We start from the raw sequence: 26,210 nt of genomic DNA on the forward strand, positions 1-26,210 counted from the left end.
GGCAATAGAGCTGTGACGATGAAACATGCCCTATGGACTGATCCAAAATGAAACGAATAAAATGAAAGTATAAAGTTAAAAGTAAAGTTGAGATCAAATGGGAGAATGTTAGGATGATCTCCACCACGTACGAGCCCAACGGCTCGACGTGCCCTTTTGACCGCACCCTGATCGGGGGTGCCCAACCATTCACTGGTTGGTGGGCCCCTGTCGCCTGCGCTATATAGAGTGGTGGGGGCGGTGGCACTCGTCACGGGGTGATCCGGAGCTGCCACTCGTCCCACCTACAGACCCACCGATTAGGGTTTCCAGCGCAGTGCCGACGGGAAGTACCACCGCCGCCACAGATCGCTCACCGACGCACCGCCGTTGTCGCCATGTCTACACCGGCGGGCTCGTTTTCCTCCAAGTGAAAGGTAAACACTCACAGTACCCTCTCCTACCCGGCAATGATCTACTCTAGGCGATCTAGCAAGTTTATCAGTTCATAATCTTAATCTTCGATAATTAACTATGAGTAATCAATGCAAACACGCCTAAAACAGCAGTGGAAAAAATACGGGATTGTTGACCTCAGTCGGTTCGCGCCTCCAAGGCCGAGGCGGAGGCAGACTTGTGCCGCTGGCCGCATCCACAACAGCTGCCGCGGTAGCGGTGGCCTCGTCGGCCAGCAACGTCTACTTCTCTCCACCGTGATGCTGCTGCATCGGTTGCTTCCTCCGACACGGTTGCCGACTTCTCCTATAGTGGGGCCTTGTGTGGCTTCGCTGGTGTCAGCGCCTTATTTTTCGAAGGCATGTTGAAAGAGGTGCACTACAAGAAAAAACTTCCATAGAGACATTTTACTAGAGACACTTCCTACTCTGCCTCATTAAAAATCACATTAAGACACTTTGCATATTGTAGTGGCACTTTTTGAGACACTTCAGAAATAGTCTCAAATGTAGGGACATTAGTTGAGACATTTCTGTAAGGTATTGCAATTTTCATTCTATAGACAACTTATGAGACACTCCAAAAGTGTCACAGATAAGTTATCAAGAAGCAATTCATGAGACACTTGATTGTATGTCTTTACTTTTCCTCTAGAGGCAATGTTTGAGGCATTTTGCTTGTTCTCTAGAGACATTTGTTCTATGTTTGGGCCATGGTGGGCAATACTAATTAGAAATTTGTTCCAAATATCAACATATACTTGTGAAAGGGTGAGATGGTTAATGGATTAAGTCTTAATCATTAAGGTCATGAGTTCGAGTATTGCTTTTCACATGGTTTCTTCACATTTATTTACACTAGAGACACAATATAATGCCTATTTTATGTCTTCTAAAATGTAAAGACATTATTACTATTGTCCTTAGCACGTAGAGACACCGCCCATAGTGACACTTTTGAGACAATATGGAAAGTGCCTCTATAACTACGTAAGAGCAATTTAAGTGTCTCTACTGGACCAAAATAGTGTCTCTACATGCCAATTCTCTTGTAGTGGTGGTGGCAAGGTTGAGGGCGTGCTTTGGGCGTGAACTAGAGAGGCGGGTGGGAACTTGATCGGCAGGCGGGAGAATGACATTGTGAGCATGAGGGGGAATTTGGTGGAATAGCTATGGGGTTTGATGTGCGGCTGCCAGACGGGACCCGTGGGCAAAATTCCATGTGGGGTGGAGCGCTGGCGCATTCGCTTCCCACCTCAACTGTAGGGGGTGACACGGGAATACCATCTATTCTATTGGGCTCCAAAATCGGGCGGCCACTTTTAGGGTGCGTTGGTGTGGCCCAAAAACAGCGTCAGACCTCCATAGTGCAACTGAGGGTGCTATTGTGAACGCTCGTGGAGATTCTCTAAAGAGAAGTTCTACTATCCACCTAAAAAAGGAAATCGGGCATTCCAAACATGCACTTATACTGTATTTTCTGCATCGATTATACTTTGGTCTACCAATTAGGTAAGCTATGCTAACTAATACCGCATGTTCTTCCTGCTCAACTTTGATCGATCTAGTGCTTCCACCTGCTTGTGTATATCTTTCTTTGGCCTCGAAACACCATCATTGGGGTGAACCTTATTCTACATATGAAATGTAAACATTTATTTTCAGGTAACAGCTTCCTTTTTCAGTTTCTACAAGAAAATTAAGGTAGTAACATGAACACCGCACCCGTCGCACCAAAGCCTGTGTCGCTTCATTTATTAGAAGAACTTACAAATGATTTCTCTCCGGACCGGAAACTTGGTGGCGGCACGTATGGAGATGTTTACCTGGTACGATCTAAGTTCTCTAATGTTATTGTTAATGGCACCTTGCATACATTTCCTGCTGAACATTTTATGTCACGTATCAAACAAAAAAATTAAGATATTGGTTGGAAATTGACAGTGCATGTGAAATGTTCTATAGGGAGAGCATAAAAATGGAGAAAAGATTGCCGTGAAGGTGCTTAAAGAAGGTCTGGACCTTAACGATGAGGAATTTCAGAAGGAGTATCACAACCTTGCAAATCTTCACCACAAAAATGTTGTCCGGTTAGTTGGATATTGCCACGAAACTAAGAGAGAATTTGTACCGTACAAGGATGGGGTGGTTTTTGCTTATAATATAAAAAGGATGCTTTGCTTCGATTATATGCACAATGGAAGCCTTGATAGTTTTATTTATGGTATGATGTGTGGTGCTTCACTTGTACATGAGGTAGTAAGTTAAGAAATAATTTGACGTATACTTTCAAGTTGATCTTTGTTTATTTTTGCAGATGAATTTAATGACCGTAATTGGTGTACACGCTATGCAATAATTAAGGGAATATGCGAGGGCTTGGAATACCTTCATGAGAAATTAAAACCTCCTATGTATCATTTAGATTTAAAACCAGCCAATATATTACTGGACGAGAACATGTCAGCAAAAATCGCAGATTTCGGCGTGTCAAGGCTGTTCTTAGAAGAAAAAACAAGAAAGACAAACACTGTTCTAGGAACACTGTAAGCCGATATTTTCATTGGAACCTACATTTTCTGTACGATAAAATTTGCGTTGTTCGAACAGTATCACACATTAACATATATGATTTCTCATGCAGTGGGTACATACCACCAGAGTACAGAAAGGAAGGTTTGATCACAATTAAGTTTGATATATTCAGTTTGGGTGTCGTGATCATAAAGATAATGACCGGACGAGAGGGCTACTTCCGAATTGATGATATGTCTTCCCAACAATTCATTGAGCTCGTAAGGCAAAGTGTTGCTTTTTGGCGATACTTATATGTCACATTTATGAAATAAATGTTGTTTTAAATTGTTAGGTACATATGGACTGGATGAATAGGCTACAAGCGATATCAGTGCACCTATATTCTGTACAAGTAAGGAGATGCATCGAAATAGGTTTAAGTTGTGTGGAGGCTGATCGACACAAAAGGCCAAGTATTGGGTTAATTGTCAGTACTCTTAATAAGACGGAATCTTGTCTCCAGATCCTTGATGCATTAAGAAATGACTCAGCCTCATCGATAAACCAGGTGCGACCCCTAATGACAAGATTTATCTTTTTTGTGTGATATCAAATAAATGTATACGCGATGATTTAATAGACCGTATAGTCACCAACCTGCAGTATCTGCATTTTTACTGTTGCTTTATGTCGTGTGAGTTATGTATGATACTCTGTCATAACATTACCATTCTTATGCTCTTAAAAATCACTACCTTTTAATCACGTGTTTACAAAACCGTGACCACAATTGTAGTCATATCCACCACATAGTAAGAATCTGGCATAGTCGCAGCAGGAAGCTCTCCTTGTATGCAAACATTGCCACCGCTGTCATCTCCGATCCGGACCGTTCACTCGTTTCTCACAGGCCACGGAAACACATGGAGGGAAGAGCAGATCGACTGCAGGAGAGCTTGGGAGGCAATGCCAGAGCTGCTTACCGTCAGCGTGTCCGGTCAGGTGAGTTGTGGCTTCGACGCGGCGCTGATGATCGTGCGACACTGCCAGGGGACATGTGGCGTATGCGTGAGAGATTGGATGCAGGATTAGCGGGAGGTGGAACATATTAGGGAAAAAACCGTGCGTAGTTGGTACCCTACACGTAATTAGCGGAAGTAGTAACAAATATGGAAGGAAATCGATGTCACTAGAGAGACGGTATCAAACATGTGCTAGGATCTAATGTTTCTGCCAAGTATGTGACTTTATAAGCAGGTTCAGATTAGATATATGTTTGTTTTTGTGTGTGAGTATTAATTTAATTAACAGCTAATTTGGACTATTCTTGTAGCTGTGCCCTTGCATTACCACTGATGATATGCTGGATCTCCTGAAAGAAAAATTGATCTCTTATCAACTCTGCATAACTGACAATAGAAGTGAGGCGCACATAGTTACAATAACAACCACTTGTGATCCGGAAGTTGGTACATCAAAATCTGAGGTCCGTTTTGCAAATCAACTAAGTTTACATGCTATATGTCTCAACTATCCGTGCATCGTCTAATATATTTCTTCCTTGGTTCACGCTCTTTTTTACCTACTGGTATGGGTTGTTCATTATCTGGCAGCCGGTCAGACCGAGAATCAAGGTAACACAGATTTATTTCTCTCTTCTGTAACACTTGCTTGTTCTCTCGCGTGTTACCTTACAGCACATTATTTGTTCAGATCATAGACTACGGGGAGGGTTTGAGCGCGGCGCTTAACATGGATGTGCATTCAACAAAGCCTTGGTAGGTTTATGATTATACCAATATTTATTCTACTATTTTCATGGCATCTAAGTAAATATTTGTGACACTCTAAAACCGGCACCGTTACACCACATGTTATCGATTTAGGGACGTCCACCTACACGATGCGCACGTAGAAACATACACGTGATGCAGGTGCAATTAAAACAAATGGTAGCATTACAAAGAGTTCACAGTAAAACTCACAAGAAACATATATTGCAACAACAACTCCAACGAGCCACAAAAATACAAATAGATACAACACAAAGATATAAATTATAGTACATAATAAAGCCAAATACATTCAAGCACGGAGAAGAATTCAAATGAGACTAAGAGTCGTGGAGATAATTAACTCGCGTGCATAAACGTGCTCAGGATGCCACCTGTGCAGCGTAGGACGGCAACGGGTAAGGGGCGAAGCGGGAGAGGTGCCTTGGCACGGGGTCAAACCTCGGCGGATGTGCCTTCTCCCGGCTACCGCCGAGCGCCCCCGCATTGGTCTCCGCCCAATGGCGAGGATCGATGTCAGGGAGGGGATCAAATCTGCCCGTCGGCAGATTCACCTGTTGAGCTCCCGCTAGAGCCATGGCGGCCGTCGACACCCACGTCGGCGCACGAGAGCACATCGTTGCGACCCGTGAGGGTCAACTGATAGCCGACACCTCGCCTGCTCCAATCTTCACTGCCACGCTTCGGAGGTGGCGTGCCTCACAGTCACGGATCGCGTCGACGCTCGACGCAACCCGCCAGGGACTCATCTTCGTCGCCAGAGGTGGCGGAGACGGAGCATCCATGGACAAAGCAGTTGATGGGACGTGAGAGGAGAAGAGGGCGTGACAGTGTAGCGATTACTGGAGCGAGGGGAGTGGGTAGGGGAGTTAAGCCGTGTCTCCCGCGTTTCTCCACATGTACCACGCATACGGGCGCACAAAACGAAGCTAATGTTTTGTTCTCCAGGGCTGGTTCTAGGGAAATTGCCGATTCAGGTGTTACCACTGGGCCTGGATCCGCCTGAATCCTAGCTGCTTTGACACGCACTAGCCGTTACGTGGGGGTGTTGAGAGCAACCAAATGGGCTGAAATCTGCGACATACCAAACATGCCCTTGGTTCGGGCCAGTTTTTGCACTATGATTTATTCCTAACGATTCTATTTGGACTTGGTGAGAGAAATGAAAGGGCATTTCGATTGTTAGGTTGAACGTTGAGGAATATTGTGGCTAACTAAACTAGTTCTTCAATCTTAATCCTCTTAATTTGCCTAACTATTCATTAATTTGAGATAAAATCTACATGAAAAAGATGCTCCTCGTCCTCGACATTGTGACTCCATTTCCGGTGATCTGTTCGTAGTTTCGTCTAGCGTTTCAAACTTTATTGCGTGTTCCCATTGGAGTTTTTGGACAAATTTTGTCAAATGTTTCGCACACGTTCGATTGTTTGAATTTTCTTTCGAGGAGTAGCTATGCCTCACCATTTCACACAACTTTTGTGTTTAAAGTTTTCGGTTTTTAGCATTCGTGGACTAGTAGATCTACAACTTCGTATAGAGTACCAGGGATATGTAGATGTACTCGTTTACCAATGTAAAAACGAAAAACTACGAACAAGAAAGTTGTGTGAAATGGTGAGGCGTGTCTACTCCTCAAAGGAAAATTCAAACGGTTGAACGTATGCTGCAAAAATAGCTTCAAAAAGAGCACGGAATAGACATTCAAAAGCTCGACCAAACTAAAAAGCGGCCGCGGGAATGGATTCCTAACGTCAAGACACATCGTTTTGTGTAAAGCTTATGTCAAATCGAACCACTGTTTTGTAGATCGGAGAAAGACTAAAATGATCTAGATTATGCATGCTGCCACCACTTTTTCGCCGGCTCGAGATTGCACGCCGAGGAATGGTAAAATCGAGCTTGACTAATGGGCTAACTTTTAACTGTATCTGGCCTGCTTTAAGAAGTGTGTTGTGCAGGAAACATTTTCCTCCCTGTAACATAGGAAACGGGCTCGCGAGCAACCAATCACCCTCCCGATTAACAGCTTAACTGGTGTTGCGGAAGTAGTCCAAGTGGCGGCGTCGAGAGGTTGATCTTAGCCCCCATGCGGTGGATCGCGGATGTCAAGGGAGAAGTAGTTGCTGACAATAAAGTAGTGCTCGTGCCAAAAAGAAGATTGTAGGACTATCGGACACGGTCGCAGGAAAGAACAAACAAAAACAGTGAATGAAAACGAATGCGGTGAACGATTTGCTCGTACACGGGCGGCAAAGCAGAGAAATAGCGCTATTTTTAGCAAGAGCTATTATCGAGAGATTCTATTTAACTCTAAATCTACTTATCTTTAGCTGAAATGTTATAAATCCGCTATAGCGAAGAGATAGCAGGCTATTTACTACTAGGAAAACATCTATAGGCCCCGAGCTACCGTCGGCGTGCCCCAATTGTGGTTCGTCGGTGCTATAATACCACCGGCACACGTATTTTATGGGCGCCGGCGGTGTTCAAATACCGGAAATTGGTACGCCGGGGATAAGGGTTGACCAGGTCCGGGCCAAGGCAAAAATCGCAGAATTACCACCGGCAAACCAATAAGGTTATGCGCCGGCGAGGGGCCTCCGATTTTTAATGAAAATAAAATAAAATGATAAAAATTTAAAAAATAAAATCCTTCGAGATGCCCATGTGTTATGTCATCTAATTTTAATGAAAATTGACAAACATGAATTCCAACTATTTTTGCAAAATAGCGTCATGTTTTCGTAAAATGGTTTTTTTTGGTTGCATATGACCTCCAATAAAAATGTTATTTATATGAAAATACATACGACCTTCGGCCGTTTAGCGATTTTTTACATTCCTCAAAATCATAAAAGGAAAACAGAGAATTTTCAGTTTTTAGAAAAAATTGCAAAAAAATTACCGCTAGTGCACGGACATAGTGGTGCGCCGGTGGTAACCTTCAACATATAAGTTGAATCTAGCCGGCTCTTCCTCATTTTCCCCTCTTCCTCACCTCCTCTCCTCCTCTTCCTCTTCCTACTATTTATTCTTCCTCTTCTCGTCTTCCTACCATGATGCCTACCATGGTGCTGGGCCTTGAGCTCCACGACCACAATGCCTCCGATGCCACCTCCTCCCCTTTGGCCTCGAAGTCCACCAACCACGATACCGCCGCCTCCTCCTCCTCGGCCTCGAGCTCCTACTCGGCCTCGAGCTCCTCCTTGGCATCTAGCTCCGCCTCCGCCTTGAGCTCCGACGACCACGCCACCTCGAGCTCCTCCTCGGGCCTAAGATCCAGATCTCTGAAAAAATCAAAAAGGACTTGATTGCTTTCATGTTTTGAACATGGGGGGCTGCTTGTAAAAGTGACCTCGCGAGGCCTAGCTTTCTTTGTTTTCTGGAAACAAATTACCACCAGCGCACTAGGGAAGTGCACTGGCGATAACTCGTGTTACCACCGGCGCACCAGCTGGTGCGCCGAAGGTAAACCGTTACCACCAGTCTGTTCGCACGGGCGTACACTAGTGCGCTGGCGGTAGCAAAAAATGATGCGTCAGCGATAGCTATTTTCCTAGTAGTGATTTAAAACCTTACCGGAAAATCATACACAATTAATGCACCCTCGTACGTGGAGAAGTTGTGAGAACATAGCATGTAGTCTTATTAGGATAGAGAAATCGTCGTAATAATGATGTGATGCTCTAGTCTCGACACCGAAGAAGTTTCATAATACTCACAGTCAAGAGTTAATTCTTTCTTAGATAATCTCAGCTAATTGTGGAATAATTCTTTAAACACTCTTGTGCTATATATACTTCTACATTTGAGTATCCGTATGTGTCGCACAGGATATTAATATGCGATGCCGATGGCAACGTCTCTATTTGGAACCACCAGAACCAGGTATGTAATATCATCCTTCTGTCATTCCCGATGCAATGTGCAATGTCAAAATTATTATATAACATATATCTTTCATTCTAAATTAAATTACTCAAAGAAATATAGAATGGGACTAATGACCTAAGTGAAACGTGTCGTTATTACCTAACTGGAGTTTCCGAGGTTAGTTACGGTATGGGATGCCCCTCCACCTCAAGATTGGGTCGATCCGGTTCGTTAGGTGTTATGCAAGTCATATCATGTGGAGTCAGCATGCCATGCATCTTGCTTGCGAAGACGACCACTTGTTGCCACATGAGGTGGGTCGAAAATGGTGCGACACTGAATGGATGGGATGCTTCCTGCTTCTTGAATAACTTCTAGAAATATTGGGCTAGTGAGATATTGGAAACCAGTAGAAGGATTAATGGAAGTGATAGCTTCGATGACAAGAATGAACACACTCTAGTGGAGGTACAACATCTTTGACCAGGAGATGTTGATTTGTGTCTGTGGCATGCCCTTGTTCAAGGCGGTGGATCCATCTTTCATAATGAAAATCATGAGATCGGCCAGCAGTTGGACTGATCATCGCCACCGCACGCGTGGTGAACCCTTCTTGAAGGAATAACACTAGTGGAAAACAGGCCTAATGTCGCGGGTGGTAAGGGCCTTTTGTCGCGGGCGGCCAGCCGCGACAAGGGAGGCGCGATAAAAGGGTCCCCCTTTTGTTGCGGGTCGCTTACGACCCGCGACATAAGGTCCACCACGTGGCAGGCGCGGGGCGCGCAGGGGACAGACCCTTTTGTCGCGGGTGGTAATACCACCCGCGACAAAAGGCCCTCTACGTGGCGCGCGCACAACCCTGCTGCTTTAGGGTTTGAGGGGTGCAGCACCCCCCCCCCCCCCCGCCGCCACCGACCCCCCTTTTATTTCATTTTTTCCATTCGAAAATAAAAGTTGCATATATTTGTACGCTACTAGAAGTTATACACGTTCATTCATTATATATATATATAGATCGATCAAACAAATATGGAAGCACAAGTCGATTCCCCTTACATATTCTTCCCTTACATATATATATACATGGAGCTCACGATCGACAGACAAGCGGTACTAACGACCGTCTATTTGGAGGTAGAGCATCCATTTGGACTAAACAAGCCTTTGTTGTTTAATACTTCTCTAACCAAAAGTCCCGCCAGTTCCTCGGCGATTCCTATTAGGTGTTCCTTTGGTTGGAGTATGTCCCGCATGTAGTCGACCTATATACGAAAATGAGATGAGTATGACTATATCAATTTTGATAACGAAATATTGATGATAATAAATAAAGTTGTGAATGTTATTGCTCACGTCGAATTTATTATTGTTCTGCTTCTCAGTGGTTAACATGCGAATGGACTCGCAAACGTAGTATCCACATAGATTCGTCCCTTGTGGCTGCTGGGGGCACGGTACAGGAGTAAATGTTAGCTTCTCTGCCAAGGTAATGTCCTTATGATGTTTCTTCAAAGCTCTCCAACACCTGCCAGGCAAAAGAATGATTGAATGAGTGGATAATTAATTGATATCTCACGAAAGATATAGCGCGGCAATGATTGAAATTACGTCTGGAGAATCTTCTGCAAGTCGCGGAACCCGTCCAGGCCTCTACTCAGTGGGTCTCTTACTTCTACTATTCCCTTATCAACTTGAATATTTAGCAGAATCCAGTGGAAACTGCACATGTTTATATATATATACGTCATGAATTACACATAACATCGAGTAAGAAAAATTGAATGTGCACAACAGATCAGTAAGACTCTCACCTGTAGTTGTAAGGAAACAGTATTGAATCACGTGCTTTGCTCCCCTATAAACCTTAGTAGGTTTACCCCCGTTTCTTCGGCATTATTCTTTACCGTGTCATGATGTACTTTATCTGGGTCAACAAACCAAACATTGAACATCTTATTACTTCTGCATTCAATGATCTTCAGTCTGCATAAGAGAACACATAAGATATAATGAGTATATGCAATGAACAGGAACAACTGAATGAACATGAACTTATATGTAGTTAACAACTTACAAGCAGTAGCAACTCATGAGAGATTTGTCGAGGGAGTCTAAATTGAATAACTGCCAGAGTTCATTCATCTCAATATGGATCTCCTCCTTTCGGAAGTAATAATCTTCTGGGATATCCACCACGATGTAACTTGTGTTCTCCTTGCACGCATCAAGGTACCACTGATGCAAATTCCGCATATGCGTTGGCAGTTTATGCAGCCGCTCTTTGCTGACCAAGTCGGCCCCGTAGACAAATTTAGGAGCTATATCAGCAATGGGTAGTACTGCATCACGGGCACTCAGCAATTCCTCCACGGTACAGCCAACTTGAGCCGCTAGCGCCGCAGCTGCTTCCATATCGAAATCACCATGTTCCTGGTACACCGAGGGAACATCTAACACTTTGAGTGGTGGGATCGATTGTTTGGCCTGTTCTCCGAGCTAGGGAACTTCCTTTCTTTTTCTGCCCGTTGTCGCTGCTTGCTTGGCCTTGAGGGGTGCACTTGTTGAACTTGATTTCTTCCCGGCTACACTTCTAGCTGATGATTTGCTCGTGCTAGCACTATCCTTCTTCTTAGCAGTGCCCTTGTCCTCAATTACCCTCGCAAGTGTGCGTGTGTAGTCATCCTTCTTCTCGTGTAAGTCATATTGCGATGATGTGTTCAGAAAATCAAGAGCATATGCTTTTTGCTTCTCGGTGTATGGCGCTGGCGCTGGAGGTTTTTCCTTATGAAGCTGTTCATGCACGTGTTTCTTTACAATGGCCTCATTTTCCTCTTTAGTACGATCGTAAGGACGGGGGGAGGAACCTTTGGTACTGTTGGGAGGGGCGACCGCTATGGACAGGACTCTTGAAACGCTTCCGGCTGGGTGCATTCCGAGTCTTAGTGGGCGCAGGCGGCGGCGCTGGAGATGGAGATGGACTACGGATGTCGTGGTCGTACCCATGGGGTGATGGTGGCGACATGTGATCAGTAGGAGGAGGTGATGGTGGCCTGCGATCACCTGGAGGAGGTGATGGTGACCTACTGGGACGACTGGTACTAGGGGCTACCCAGCCTGGCAGCCTGATGTTTTTCTTTTCCCAGAGAATGATTTCTCCCAGCACCTCTCTGAGTGTAAGCCCCCCATCACCTCCAGGGATTTCGAGCTCACCTTCAGGTCCAAATGCCGGTAAGACATAGCCGACCGCCACCTTAACAGACACCTTCCTGAACACCTCATGGAGATCACAAGGTGTTTGCTCCTTGATTCCATCCAAGGGGTCGCCAGGACCGGCATCTATCATCATCCGTGTAGGCGGGGCCTCCGAGTCGGCCACGCTGCTGTCTCGTCGCTGAGATATGCCGGCGGTATTATCTGGCTGGCGATGTCCTTTAAGTTCATCAATCTCCCGCTGCTGCTGCTGAATCTCCCGCTTCTGCTGGTCTAGTTGCCGTTGGAACTCAGCCATCCGGTCATTCTGCACCTCCAGGTCGCGTTGTTTTGCTCTCGCTCGGCTTCTATAAGTCTCCGCGTCATTCGGAAACCCAAGCGCCCACGGAACACTAGGGCCGTAGCCTCTTGTTCGTCCTCCCTTCTCAGGATTACCGAGGACAAGCGTCAGCAAGTCTTTCTCTCTATCGGGAGCAAACTTCAGTTTTCCCGCTTTAATAGCAGCCGTCACTTCAATCCATTTTGCCCTGGGTACCCTAACCTTGCTGTCACTTTCAACAAGGTTCCCTGTCTTCATGTCATACTCACAGCCATGCCCAAGGAACCAATTTCGAGCCCTAGTGTCCCATCCTTCTCGCTCAGGTTCTGGAGTGATCCCATTCAGCTTCATCTCAGCCTCTTGTGCATCCCACTTAGGCATGGCTACTTCGTAGCCCCCTCGGCCATTAGAATTCCATTAATGCCTCAACTGATCGTATACCTCGCCATGACCGGAGCCGTCGGCTTCTCCATCATCGGAGCCGTCGGCTTCTCCATCACCGGAGCCACCACATCCGACGGCCGGCCTCGTTGAAGTTCGAAGGAGGCGGGCCGTCCTCCTCGTACCTGGCAACCGCCCTCTCACGCCGATTGATGAAGAAGTTGTCCCAAGTCGGGCTGTAGTCGGGATGCCACTGGGGATTCCTCCGCTGCTCAGGCGTGAGCTCGAAATAGTAGTGGTTCGTGATGGCCATCTCGCGTGGCACACCTACAGGGATAGGAGGGACCGGTACGCCTCCGACGCTCAGCAACCAGCCGGTCGGGACGCGGTAGCCGGGCGGGCAGGGGTAGTTCGAGGCGCAAAGCGCCTCCGCCTCCCGGGGTGTTAGACATACGGTGGAAGCCATGGGAGAGAGTGATGAGGTTTGCAGATATGAGTCCAAGCCTACATATATATAGTGGAAAAATGGCGGGAATGCGGGAAGAAAATAGGCGGGAACGAAGTGGCGCGCGAAACTTTCATCCCGGGTGGAGGCTCCAACCGGGACAAAAGACTGGGGGAGGCTTATCTAGGAGGGCCTTATCTGGGGGGATGATGTGCGGGTAACCTTTTGTCACGGCTGGTGGGTGCAACCGGGACTAAAGCTGTCGGCAGGATAAGGATGTGTCGGTAACCTTTTGTCACGGTTGGTGGGTGCAACCGGGACTAAAGATGTCGGCAGGATAAGGACGCGTGGGTGGACGCACTGCTCGATGAGATAAAGCATGTAGCGCACGACGCCCTGTCGAAGGAACAATACAAAGTAGAAGCGGTGCCGTGCCTATAAAAGGAGCATCGATACGCCTTGCCAAGCAGATCAACAAGCCAAACACAGTTTCATTCACATGGATGAAGGAAAGGGTTGGGAAATCTCCCGTGGCGCAGCTTCTCGAAGATGTCGTTGGTGCACACGCCCTACGGCATCTTCGGAAGCTGCTCCTCGGAAAAATTTCCCTGCAAGCCCGTGAAAGACTCCGTCTCCTCTAACAGTGTTGGGGAAAGGGTTCTTATTATTACATAAATGTAGAGATTGTCTTGGGAATACATTCTTACATCGCCATCTACTATTGTGATCTTCTACGCCGTAGCCATGGAGAATTTTCATCATTTAGCAAAATGCTTGGGTCAATTTTCACCGTGAAGGGCGGAATTTCTTTAAACTTATTATAATCTTCTGACATGTCTGTCTTGTCATCCACTCCCACTATGTTTCTTTTCCCAGAAAGAACTATGTGGCACTTTGGCTCCTCCGTTGATGTATTATTTTGTTGATTTCTTTTTCTCGATTTGCTAGACATGTCCTTCACGTAGAAAACTTGAGCCACCTCGTTGGCTAGGACAAATGGCTCGTCCATGTACGCAAGATTGTTGGGATCCACTGTTGTCATACCGTACTTATCGTCTATATGTACACCGCTGAGCTTTACCCATTTGCACCGAAACAAAGGGACCTTAAAAGTGGGTCCATAGTCAAGTTCCCATATCTCCTCTATGTATCCATAATATGTGGTGGTTTGCCCATTCTCGTCTTTTGCATCGAAGCGGACACCACTGTTTTGGTTGGTGCTCTTTTTATCTTGGTCGATCGTGTAAAATGTATTCCCATTTATCTCGTACCCTTGGAATGTACATATGTTTGAAGATGGTAACCTGGCCAACAAGTACAGCTGCTCTACAACAGTGGTGTCCGCATCGATGGAAAAGATGAGATGTCTTTGCAACCAACTGCCGAAGGTATTCATGTGTTGACGTGTAATCAAGGACTCGGGCTGGCCTGGGTTTATTTCTCGTAAAACATTCTTGTGTTTCTCGATGTACGGAGCCACCAAGCTGGAATTGTATAGAATCGTGTAGTGTGCTTGATTGAAAGAAATCTTGTCCCCTGCACATCGTTGCTTTCCTTCCTAGTGTGCCTTTTCCAACAGCCTCCCCTCATACCGAGATTCAGAACACCAATCGGCTTAAGGTCAGGAAGAAAGTCAACACAAAACTCAATGACCTCCTCAGTTCCGTAGCCCTTTGAGATACTTCCTTCCGGCCTAGCTCGGTTATGAACATATTTCTTTAATACTCCCATGAACCTCTCGAAGGGGAACATATTGTGTAGAAATACAGGACCGAGAATTCTAATCTCTTCAACTAGGTGAACGAGGAGGTGCGTCATAATATTGAAGAAGGATGGTGGGAACAACAACTCGAAGCCGACAAGACATTCGACCACATCTTCCGTAATCCCGACAAAGTTTCTGGATCCATTACCTTCGAGAAATTGCGTTGAGGAATGCACATATCTTCACAATGGCTAGTCGAACATTTTCTCGGTAGAAGTCCCCTCAATGCAACCGGAAGCAATTGTGTCATAAGCACGTGGCAGTCATGGGACTTTAGGTTCTGGAATTTTTTCTCCTTCATATTTACTATTCCCTTTATATTCGACGAGAAACCAGACGGAACCTTGATACTGAATAGGGCTTCAAAAAGATCTCCTTCTCTTGTTTGGTAAGAGCGTAGCTGCCAGGCCCTTCAAACTTCCCTGGATGATTGCCGTTTCGTCCTTTATGTTGTTTCGATCCTCCCGTGCTTCGGTGTATCTTTTGTCTTCCCATACACGCCGTAAAACCTAGAATATTCACACAAAGATTCTTGGTCAGGTGCATCACGTCGATTGCAGAGCGGACTTCCAAGACTTTCCAATATTCTAGCTCCCAAAAATAGATTTCTTCTTCCACATGGGCGCGTGTCCGTCAACGTCTTTCGGAACAGGTCGACCGCTGGACCCTTTCCAAAGATAACATTTAAATCCTTGACCATGTCAAATATATCACCACCACTACGGGGACAGGTTTCGGACGGTTGTCTGCCTCGCCATCGAAATGCTTGCCTTTTTCCTTAAGGGATGCTTGCGCGGAAGGAAACGGCGATTGTACGGGTAAACAACTTTTTTGCTTTTTCCCAAATATTTACCTTCAGTCTCATCTAAACAAAGTGTGTGCATGCGTTGTATCCTTTGTTCGTCTGTCCCGAAATGTTACTAAGAGCAGGCCAATCATTGATGGTTACGAATTGCAACGCTCGTAGGTCAAATTCTTGCTCGGTGTGCTCATCCCACACACGTACACCTGGTTTGGCCCACAACTCCAAAAGTTCATCAACTAATGGCCTTAGGTACACATCAATGTCGTTGCCGGGTTGCTTTGGGCCTTGGATAAGCACTGGCATCATAATGAACTTCCGCTTCATGCACAACCAAGGAGGAAGGTTGTAGATACATAAAGTCACGGGCCAGGTGTCGTGGACTGCAGCTCTGCTCCCCAAAAGGATTCATGCCATCTGTACTTAGACCAAAGTATAAGTTCCTTGCCTCACCTGCAAAATCCGGGAACTCTCTCCCGATGTTCCTCCACTGCCGACCATCAGCGGGGTGCCTCAACATCGCGTCTTTCTTACGTTCTTCCATGTGCCATCGCAACAACTTGGCATGCTCTTTGTTTCTGAACAAACGTTTCAACCGTGGTATTATTGGAGCATACCACATCACCTTCGCAGGAACCCTCTTCCTGGGTGGCTCGCCCTCAACATCACCAGGGTCATCTTTTTCGATCTTATACCGCAATGCACCACATATCGGACATTTATTCAAATTCTCGTACTTCTCACCGCGGTAGAGGATACAATCATTAATGCATGCATGTATCTTCTGCACATCTAATCCTAGAGGGCAGACAAGCTTCTTTGCTTCATATGTACTGACGGGCAATTCATTATTTCTTGGAAACAGCTTCTTTAATATTATCATCAATTTCTCAAATCCCGAGTCAGTCACACCGACCTCTGCCTTCCATTTCAGCAATTCCAATATGCTACCCAGCTTTCTCTGCCCATCTTCACAACCTGGGTACAACAATTTGTGGTGGTCCTCTAACATCTTGTCGAACTGCAACCTCTCCTTATCCGTGCCACACTCTTCTTGCATCAGAAATGGCCCGACGAAGATCATCATCAACAGGATCATCGATGCCTGTTCTTCACCTCCTTCTTCTTCATTGTCGTCCATTGCGGTATCATCGCATTCAGAGAACATAGATCGGTATTGGCCATCATTATCTTCTTCTTCATCGCCGTCTTCCATCATAACCCCTTCTTCTCCGTGCTTGGTCCAAACATTATAGCTGGACATGAATCCAAACCGAAGCAGGTGGCTCTTAATGTCTCTTGAGCAAGAGTAATCCTTCTCGTTCTTACATTTTAGACATGGACAGCACATAAAACCTTGCTCCGACTTGTTGGCCTCGGCCACAAGCAGGAAAGAATTCACGCCCTCTCTGAAAGCGGGAGCACATCGGTTACCGTACATCCATGGATGACTCATCTGCATCATAAGTACAATTATATATGTATCAGATGCAATCACCTTGCTAAAATTAGTATTGTACGGACTATGCATATATATAGTCGAGAAAATAGTTGCTAACCTTTTAGGATCAAAAAGAGGAGAAATCTTATCAAATAAAATCAAGTGGCATCCCTCTCACAAGCATTCCATCAAACACCTCTTGTGCACATGTAGAAAAAATGAGCTAGCATACACCTCCACCTTCACCACCAAGGAAAAAATGAGGTGGGGGGGGGCTGGCTGCGTGTCTATATATAGGCATGGCCTTTTGTCGCGGGCCGTATTACGACCCGCGACAAAAGGGGTGCCGATCCCTTTTGTCGCGGGTCGTAATACGGCCCACGACAAAAGGCCGCGACAAAAGCCTCTGCCGGCTTCGGAGCGACGTGGCCACACCATTTGTCGCGGGTGCAGGCGCGCCCGCGACAAATGGCTCCCACGGAAGCCCTATTTTCCACTAGTGTAACCTAAGAGCTGTGTATATTTTTTTTGTTTCGGTCACTGGTCATATGGTTTGAGGTAGGTTGGTGGAGTTACCGTCATGATGCGGATGACGGCAAGAGTCATTGAATTTTGCACCCAGATCTATGAGTCTAAGAATTGTACCCCTCCGTGAGATTACCCCCTTCCGCTCATGCTATTCCAAGCGGGTGATCTAGAGCGGCCAAGGGGAGACCATGGCCCAAGCCTAAACTCCCCCTTGTGCCAAGGACGACCCATTTCCCGTTGCAGCCGCCGGTAGAAATATGTGTTACCCCTTCTTCCATTGGCTTTGTAACCCATCCATCCAATAGAGCTATGACTGGTCCCATTGTTCCTCTCTCTTGGTGGACATTTAGATCCTATGGTAGCAACACGACACGTCGGCGAGTGAGCTATAGTCAAAGCACGACTCCTTGGGGGTTGATCTGCCGGGCCTCTGGAGGTGTGGTGTCCTAGTGATATGCTCAGCTCTACGGTCTTCCCACAGTGGCTGGGAATATCTTATGGTCCTTCAGCCCTACCCAGGTGGTGTCAAGCGCGACAATTGCGTGTTGTTGCAGGGGAGGTCTGTGGCGGTGTGATGCAACTAGAGAGACTAAAGCTTGGTGGTCGCTACTTGTCCTAATCTGGACCTAACAGGGCCTGACCTAGGCCTGATGTTTGCCTTGCGGCTCTGCATGCTGCGTCCGATTAGTGATCTCCTTTTTCAGTAGAGGAGAGCTGATCGTCTCCCACTTGCTAGTCCGGCGATGGCTGTGAGATACATTACACCTTTGCTGACTACTTGTTACCTAGATCCGAGATTGGAGAGCTTGAAGCCATAGCCACCCTTCCTTTTCTAATCGATCACCCGTATGGTGTACTATCATTTACGCGATGGGCGCTTGATGTCGGGGCGGTGAACTTGGAAGGTTCACTGCTGGGCAACTCTAGGGAGAGCGACATGGCCATCGTGGTGGCGATTCTCTTGGGTCATTTTGATGGCGAGAAGCAGGATTCGAGGAATACTAGGGTGGACGGTGTATCGGCAATAGATACTCTAAGATAGGGATCTCGATCTCGGGCTTGGGGACAGTGGGTGGTCCAAAATATCGGTGCAAGGTTTTTCTGGGGTAAAGCTCAGTGTTTTGATGCCAAAAACGGCGATGCCTGCGATGTCATAACCTTCTTTGGTGCACCGTTGTGGGTACCTTTGTTTCTCTAGTGCTCGGTCAAGGGTTTTTCTGGGCGAAAGCTCAACGTTTTGATGCCAACAGCTGTGATGCCTACGATGTCGTAACCTTCATGGGTGCACCATTGTGGGTACCTTTGTTGCTCTAGGGATCCGGGTGAAAACCCTTTACCATCACGATCTCACCAAATGAAGGTGAGTGCATACTTACCCTCTTCAGGCGTCAGCTTGGAGGTCTGTTTTACCTTAGTCGTCTCGTTCCGGAGTCTTTGGTGGCAAGTCTTTCTACTTCTCATACTTTTCGTTTTTTGTTATTGATATGTTGTGTAAGATGGTATTCTCATCACCTTGTACCAATTTGGCCATGTGTGGATTTATTTATAAATCAAGGAGAATGCCTCATTCGAGGAGGTCTATGAGGCCATATGCTAATGTACCGCTGCTAGGTTGGCACGCACCCTAGCGAGTGGTCCTAAAGAAAGTTAGAGACTTTTCCGTCTTTTTCTAGCTTGCCAGAGGTGACATGGGTATGCCATATCGGGTTCTTAACATTGGTGTCCCTGGTATGAAACCCATGAAGGAATAGGGAAAAGCCCATGAAGAAGTCCACACGAAGCCGGTGATATTGACGTTGTCTAAATTAGGAAAGCTAGGCCCATATCGGGTAAACCGACATATATGATGTAAATGACCTCAAGGTGGACTCTGAGACCTAACCCACTATATAAGGGTTAGGAGGAGCCACCGAGAGGGGGGAGATCGAACCAGAGAAGACACCATGTAACCCTAATTTCATATAATACAATCTCGGTGAGCGCCCTTCATCATACTTTTTGTCGGCTGCCTAATTTGGCTAACCGGTTTGTTGATTCGCCAGTGTCATCCTTCCTAGAAACTCAAGTCCATCATCATGGGCATTGACAAGGTTAACCCTATCATGGGCATACCTTTCGGGTACCCATTATTACCATACCCGGCTCGGCCCAATGTGGAGAAGGCCCAAGAAGGCAACTCGAAGAAGTAGTCGACTAGGACTCTTGTAAAACCCTAGGCTGGTTGCATATATAAAGCCATCTAGGGCACCCATATAGGGAGTGCAATATAGACAAGATAGGAAACATAGTTCCGCCTACGGCGACCCCCTGTAAACATACTTGTGATCATATACTAGATTGCTAGCAGCACGTAGGGATCCTCCACCGAGGGACCGGAAGCTGGGTATATCGTGTGCCCAATCTCGCTCCCGGAATCTCTATCGTCGCTCTTTCCAGAAACCCAAGTCTACAATCCGTACGCATTGGCGAGGTGATCCCTCGTCAAACCCTTTGTCAATAGGTGCAGGCTTCATAAGCAGTCGTGCCCACACCTGAGTAGTGAAGTGGTCCAGGAACTCTCCCATAGCGCTAGGAAGGAGGAGGTCACCCGTCTCCACGACCACTATGTCATCGAGCGCGGACACAAGCATTGGCTCATACAAATCGGAACTTGTCATTGTAGAGCATGGTGGGACAAATCATCCATCTGCATGCGGACTTAGACATGGGAAGGTTTAGCACACCGAGACATGGTCCAGATCCACATTGTACATACACGCATGATTCGTGACATTAGCGACAACATCAATGTGCCAGGATGCATTCCCCGCTGCCCGACGGCTCCGCAATGAGGTTTTTCAACTCCATAGTTTGGGCCAACATTGTTGAGCCCTCTTTTGCACGTTGCACAGCCGCGGGAAATCCGAGGTGACCCACAACCGATCTTACGCCATGGCCACGATATTGATCAGGTGGAAGAAACAAGAGAACAGTGCAAACTTTCATTGCCGTGCCCACTAGTGTGGCCATCCTTTGCGATGCGGGATGCAAGAATCACGGGCCATCGTCCCCTCGATAGGTAGAGCGACCCATGGGTGCTTGGCGCATCCAATCCTGCCCCAAGCCCTCTTGGTCTTCACCGTTATTGTCAAGGCGTTAATAAGATCCATTGGCGGGGGCCTTGTTATAGTCGCGCGCAAGGAGCTTGGTGATGACCCACAAGTATAGGGGTGTATCGTAGTACTTTCGATAAATAAGAGTGTCGAACCCAACGAGGAGCAGAAGGTGTTGACGAGTAGTTTTGATCGAGGATTCACTGTAAACACTAGCAAATGGGTTTGCAGAGGTATTTGGTATTGCAGATAAATAAAGTACGAGTAAATAAAATGCAGTAATAATAATTGCAGTGAGTAGCCCAATCATTTTCAGAGCAAAGGACAAGCCAGCTGTTTTACTTATGATGAACAAACGTTCCCAAGAGGACACACGGGAATTACGTCAAGTGCTTTCGCTTCACATAGTTGAATAATATTCAATGGTTTGGTAAGTGTTTTGTGGGTGAACCTATGCTAATGCACTACCCCATACTTGGACTAATACATACTTGTGATTATACCTCTTGCAAGCATCCACAACTAGAAGAAAGTTATTAAGATAAATCTAACCACAGCCTTAAACTTTGAGATCCTACACTCCCTTGTGCACCGCTTTCCTAACGGGAGTTTGGGTTTCTGTCACTCCTGCCACCCCACAATTAGTAGCCAAATACACAATGCATTGCCCTAGGCCCATAAAGGTGAAGTATCATGTAGTCGACGTTCACATGACACCACTAGAAGAATAGCACCACAACTTAAATATCAAATCATTGCAAATTACTCAACATTATTCCACTACTAATATCAAGACTTCTCCCATGTCCGCAAGAACTAAACGAACTACTCACGAGACATCATATGGATCATAATCAGAGGTGATATAATGATGAATAACAATCTGGACATAAACTTAATTCAATGGTTTTACTCAATATATAGCATCAACTACAAGGAGTAATCAACACCGGGAAAGTTTCCCCATGATCTAGACAAGTATCAAGCCAAGATGTTACAGCGGGACGGCGTGGAAACGGCGGTGATGATGGTGCTGGTGGTGGAGATGATGGTGATGATGATCCCGATGAAGTCCAGCTTGATGGCGGTGACGATGGCGACGATCTCCCCTCCCCGGGAAGGAATTTCCCCGGTAGAATTCTACCTTCCGGGGAGCTTTTCTCCCTCTCTGGTTCTCCGCCCCGTAGCGGCGGCGGAATATTTCTCTCGTCGTACCCCTGACCTTAGCTGTCCCGAGGGGTTTTTAAATATGCGAGGGGGCGTCGTTAGAAGTGGGTCAGGGTGGCCACACCATACCTAGGCGCGGCCTGAGGTAGGCCCGCGCCTAGGGGTGGTTTGGAGCCCCCTGGCCCATCTCGGCTTCCCCTCCTGGCTTTCTCCGTCATCTGGAAAAATATGATTTTCTATATATTTGTTGAGAATTATTGGTCTTTAGAAATATGGTGCCTTGACGGTCCTTTTTCCGGCAGTTTCCTGGCTCCGGTGGTTAATTCTCCAATAATCATCAAACATGCAAAAATAGATGGAATAACATAAGTATCACCTCTAAATATGAAATATATCAATGAATAACAGCAAATTATGATATAGAATAGTGATGCAAATTGGACGTATCAACTCCCCCAAGCTTAGACCTCGCTTGTCCCAAAGCGAAACTGAACTTAGTAAACCAGACCACGGGTTTATGGAGTGAAGTGTCGATAAACAAAATACGAACAAGAAGCATCATACTTACCAATACACCAGTCATTATAGACAACAACTTCTTCTTGTATAATTCAACTTGCAATGAATAAGGAGTCACTAAATAGAAGTGCATAGAGAAAATCATAATTGATGATGGCAAACTTTCGTTCTTGGTTAGAGAACAATTAACAAATTGTACTTATTTTTCGAGCAGAGTCTTTATATTAGAGCTTATTGCAGAAATCACATGCTCAATCATTACAATCTCTTTACAATCATACGGATAAAGCCTGGTGACCGGGTGTATACGTGAGCACGCATCCATTGGTTGACACGTGTCACATCTAGCAATCCACTGTTACAATCATTGTTAGGTTAGCAAACCACATCAGCACTAACAACATTTCCAAATCACGTAGGACCCACCTTTTTGAATTCAAATAGTGGGCTAGATGCACTTTCAAATCACGTAGGACCCACGCCAAGTAAGCTTAGCGATGGATAAGACAACGTCAAGGCAACATATCCAATTGACGAGAACCGGATCTCAACGTAGATCATGTGGCATCTAGAGGGTGCTCACGTATATACCTAGTCACCAAATCCCCTCTCTACAATCATAAATAGCTTTTAGAGCTATATTCATTCAGATAACCACATTGTGCTACACAAGGAAGAATAAAAGAGAGGATTGAATGGATCAACATATATAAATGGTTGGATCACAACAACTAAAATGCTTGCTTGAGATAGAGGGAAATAGGTTTATTGACTCAACATAAAAGTAAAAGAAAGACCCTACGCAGAGGGAAGCCAGATTACTCATGTGCTAGAGCTTTTTGTTTTAAATTCAATAGGAGTGTTGAAAATATTTTTTTTGAGAGGTATGCATGTCTATGTCAACGGTAGTGATAATTAATATGACTCATCATATAAGTTGCATGTCTCATGCCCATATACTATTAGCGCCCACAACCTTGTCTTACTTTGATGATTACCATAGATCTTCAACATGTGCATATTGTTTCAACCAAGTATCGCAAAGGGGTACCTCCATGCCGCCTGTACAAAGGTCCAAGGAGATAAATCGCATTTGATTTCTCGATTTTGATAAATCTCAACTTTAGACATCCATACCAGGACAACGTGGAAAACAGTTGGTTGGACTCCTCAGATTAATGCTTTAAGCATTCAACAGTAATATTATCTCGCTTGAGATTTGAGGATTTAATTGTCCGGCTTAAACCTCCAACATGTGAACATGGATTCGGTTGGCGGCCCTTTGCTCTTCTCTAACAAATATGCATACTCCAATCTAAACAAAGCAGGGCTCTCATTTCCCCCCCCCCCCCCATCTCGCTCTCAGCTAGCTACAGTTCCTATCCACCTCTTCCTCCTCACTGGGCCGCTCCTTCCTCCTCTCCGCCGGAATAGCCGGCCAGAGATGGAGAGGAGAAGGCGCCAGTTGTAGATATTTAGTTTCTTCTTGTAGTTTGCGTCCCTTTGTGGCGTTTTGGAGCTGCACCTCGGATCTAGGCGGCAAGATCTGGGGGTTAGGGTTCTTCTTCTTGCTGCTATGGCTCCTGTGGTTGGAGCATGGAGTTGAGAAGGGAGCCACTGTCTCCGCAAATAAAGTAGGGGCTGCGGATCTTCTGATGCTGCTGAGGTGCTGCGAAGCAGAGCCTCCCCTGACCGGCCATGGAGGCGAGGGGGAGGGGCGATGCTTTCTGCAGCGCACGACGGAGCTTCTTCTGGCCGGCCGTGGAGGCGAGGAGGAGAGGCGAAGCTGTACGCTCTCCCCGGTGGAGCGGAGATCCTGGTACTTCTCTCTGGCTCTGGGTTTGGTGAATTCTTGGGCAGCTCTTACTCCTCCTTGTGGTCGTGGAGACAGACAGGAGGGTGCGAGCCCCAGAGTTCATTGATCTAGAGTTCGGAGGCACACTGGTGAGCATGCGGTGCTCATCACGACGGAAGCTCTCAATCGGCGGCAGATCCCAAGCGTCAGCATCTACAGCCGCCGCTATCCTTGGCCAAGGGGGCCTCTCCGCACCTCGGGAGAATTTGCTCCCGGGAGAATCAACTTCCTCCAGGCTTTAGTGCTGTGGTGGAAGACCTTCAATCTCGGCACGGTGGTCCATCCTAGTGACGAACCAAGTGGCGTAGTCCCCGGCGTCGCCGCCAGCGACCGTGGCCCGAGATTCAGTCAATGGAGCGGTGGAGAAGAAGGACTTGATTGCTTTTCACTTTATCTTTTTGGGGTCCTTCTTGTAATATTTCAGGACTCTTGTGCTACTGCTACTCAAGCCAAGGTCCTTTTTGTATTTGTACCCACCGTTTAATGGAGCTTCTCGGTCCTTCAGGGCCTTATCTGTTCAAAAAAAAATCTAAACATGGCAATCCCAGTTATTTCACACAAGATGGACATTCATAGCATGGTAAAACATGATATTCAACAAAAAGGGACACGTTGATGGCGTTCCCCAGACAACATGGTTATCGCTCAACAAGCAACTTATAAGTTACATAATCCTTATCACAATAGTCTTTTTAGACTAATTTCCCATGAGCTAAGATCAAAACACAAAACGGGTAATAATGTTTGAAGATTTAAAGGTAGCACACAAGCAATTCACTTTGGAGTGACGGCGAAATACCACATATAGGTAGGTATGGTGAACACAACTGGCATGAGTTTTTGGTTCATGGTTTGGATGCACAAGAAGCATTTCCTCTCAGTACATGTCTTTGGCTAGCACGGTTGGGTAGCAAGCATAAGAGTTGAGCGAAACAAACAAATATACATGTGATAGAAAACAATCATGCGATCTTCCTTGGAAGTACAAACGATTCAATCTTAAGAATAATAAGCTTATAAGACAATCAAGAAAGAAAGATAATGGAATAATATATCTACATGTATTTCTCTCTCTTCTACTTAAGCCTCAAAGTATTGTTGCTACTGACCAATGGTAAGTTTGCCAAGACCAACTAGAATTACTTAATGCTCCCAAAGTGATACCAATACTAACCAACAAGATTAATCATATGATAGAAATTACAAACTAAAATAAGATGTGCAGAAAGTAAATGATAAAAACTTCTCGTTAATTTTTTATAACGGCCACTCACACCCAGGGATACATAGATAATCAACTAAAGGAGAGATACTTCCACACTGAAAGCTATCCTATATGATGACTACTCTACTCATGATATGACTCTACTGAAAAGTAAGTAGGTAAAAGAGAATAGTGTGATACCACGACACTCCCCCAAGCTTGGAACAAGCCAAGGGGATGCCAATACTGATGATGAATTACTCCTTCGGTGGTGGTGTGTCCTTAATAAGCTTATCAACCAGTTCCTTCAAATCATCAATCTTGTAGGTGAGAACACGAATCAACTCCGTGTTATGATTAATACTGTTCATGAATTTGTCCGGCTGTGAGTTCCAGCTCTTGGAATTATTCCCACATCCTTCCTCGAACTTGGAGCTTCCTTTCCCTGCACGGTTAGAATGATCTGGAGATGACGTCCTCCCGGCCAGGACGTGACGTGGAACTCCTCCTCCAGTGCGTATCTGTGCTCCTCTCTTGAACTTGAGAGGGTCTTCCACCACTCCAATGCTTGCAATGATGGTGCAAGGAGGTGAGCTTCGGTCTTCTTCTTCCTTTTCAGCTTCACTCCTGACTTCATCCTCTGGCTTGGTGTTTCGGAGATCATCTTCCGGCAGCCCCTTGCCCTTGTTATTGTTGGTGGAGACCATGATGCCTCTAAAACATAGAATAAATCCTGGCAGAAACAGATCGAAACGAAAACACGACGAGAACACGATGTACGGAACTCTGGGAATCCGGGGGATTATATAGAAAAAAAATTCATAACAAAAGGAAGAGAACAAGACGAAACTGGGTCGGAAAG

The 26,210-nt window shown here is 46.0% G+C and overlaps 1 protein-coding gene and 2 long non-coding RNA genes across 3 annotated transcripts; 2 read left to right on the top strand and 1 right to left on the bottom strand.

Annotated features, from left to right (window-relative positions):
- Positions 1–2,108: 2,108 nt before the first annotated feature.
- Positions 2,109–3,558, top strand: LOC127321770 (cysteine-rich receptor-like protein kinase 44). The gene is made up of 5 exons (XM_051350742.2): positions 2,109–2,263; positions 2,400–2,658; positions 2,752–2,980; positions 3,079–3,229; positions 3,304–3,558. Exons 1-5 carry the CDS (start codon positions 2,147–2,149, stop codon positions 3,556–3,558), a joined length of 1,011 nt encoding a protein of 336 aa, XP_051206702.2. The 5' UTR covers positions 2,109–2,146.
- An 820-nt stretch (positions 3,559–4,378) lies between these two features.
- Positions 4,379–4,780, top strand: LOC139831194 (uncharacterized). The gene is made up of 3 exons (XR_011745864.1): positions 4,379–4,437; positions 4,565–4,585; positions 4,665–4,780. It is a non-coding gene; the product is annotated as an uncharacterized lncRNA (long non-coding RNA).
- Positions 4,781–9,558: 4,778 nt separating this feature from the next.
- Positions 9,559–10,290, bottom strand: LOC139831195 (uncharacterized). Its single transcript, XR_011745865.1, has 3 exons — positions 10,229–10,290; positions 9,974–10,145; positions 9,559–9,882 (listed from the first exon to the last, which is right to left on the bottom strand). It is a non-coding gene; the product is annotated as an uncharacterized lncRNA (long non-coding RNA).
- Positions 10,291–26,210: the final 15,920 nt, after the last annotated feature.

The sequence above is a fragment of the Lolium perenne genome, chromosome 5, assembly GCF_019359855.2.
Source record: "Lolium perenne isolate Kyuss_39 chromosome 5, Kyuss_2.0, whole genome shotgun sequence".
In the NCBI taxonomy this organism is placed as follows: Eukaryota; Viridiplantae; Streptophyta; class Magnoliopsida; order Poales; family Poaceae; genus Lolium; species Lolium perenne.

Bases quoted from the DNA above. Each gene is read 5' to 3' on its own strand.
- LOC127321770 (XM_051350742.2), top strand. From the start codon at position 2,147: ATGAACACCGCACCCGTCGCACCAAAGCCTGTGTCGCTTCATTTATTA. The intron at 2,264-2,399 runs GTACGATCTAAG...AATGTTCTATAG, and splicing joins CGTATGGAGATGTTTACCTG to GGAGAGCATAAAAATGGAGA. The intron at 3,230-3,303 runs GTAAGGCAAAGT...TTAAATTGTTAG, and splicing joins CCCAACAATTCATTGAGCTC to GTACATATGGACTGGATGAA.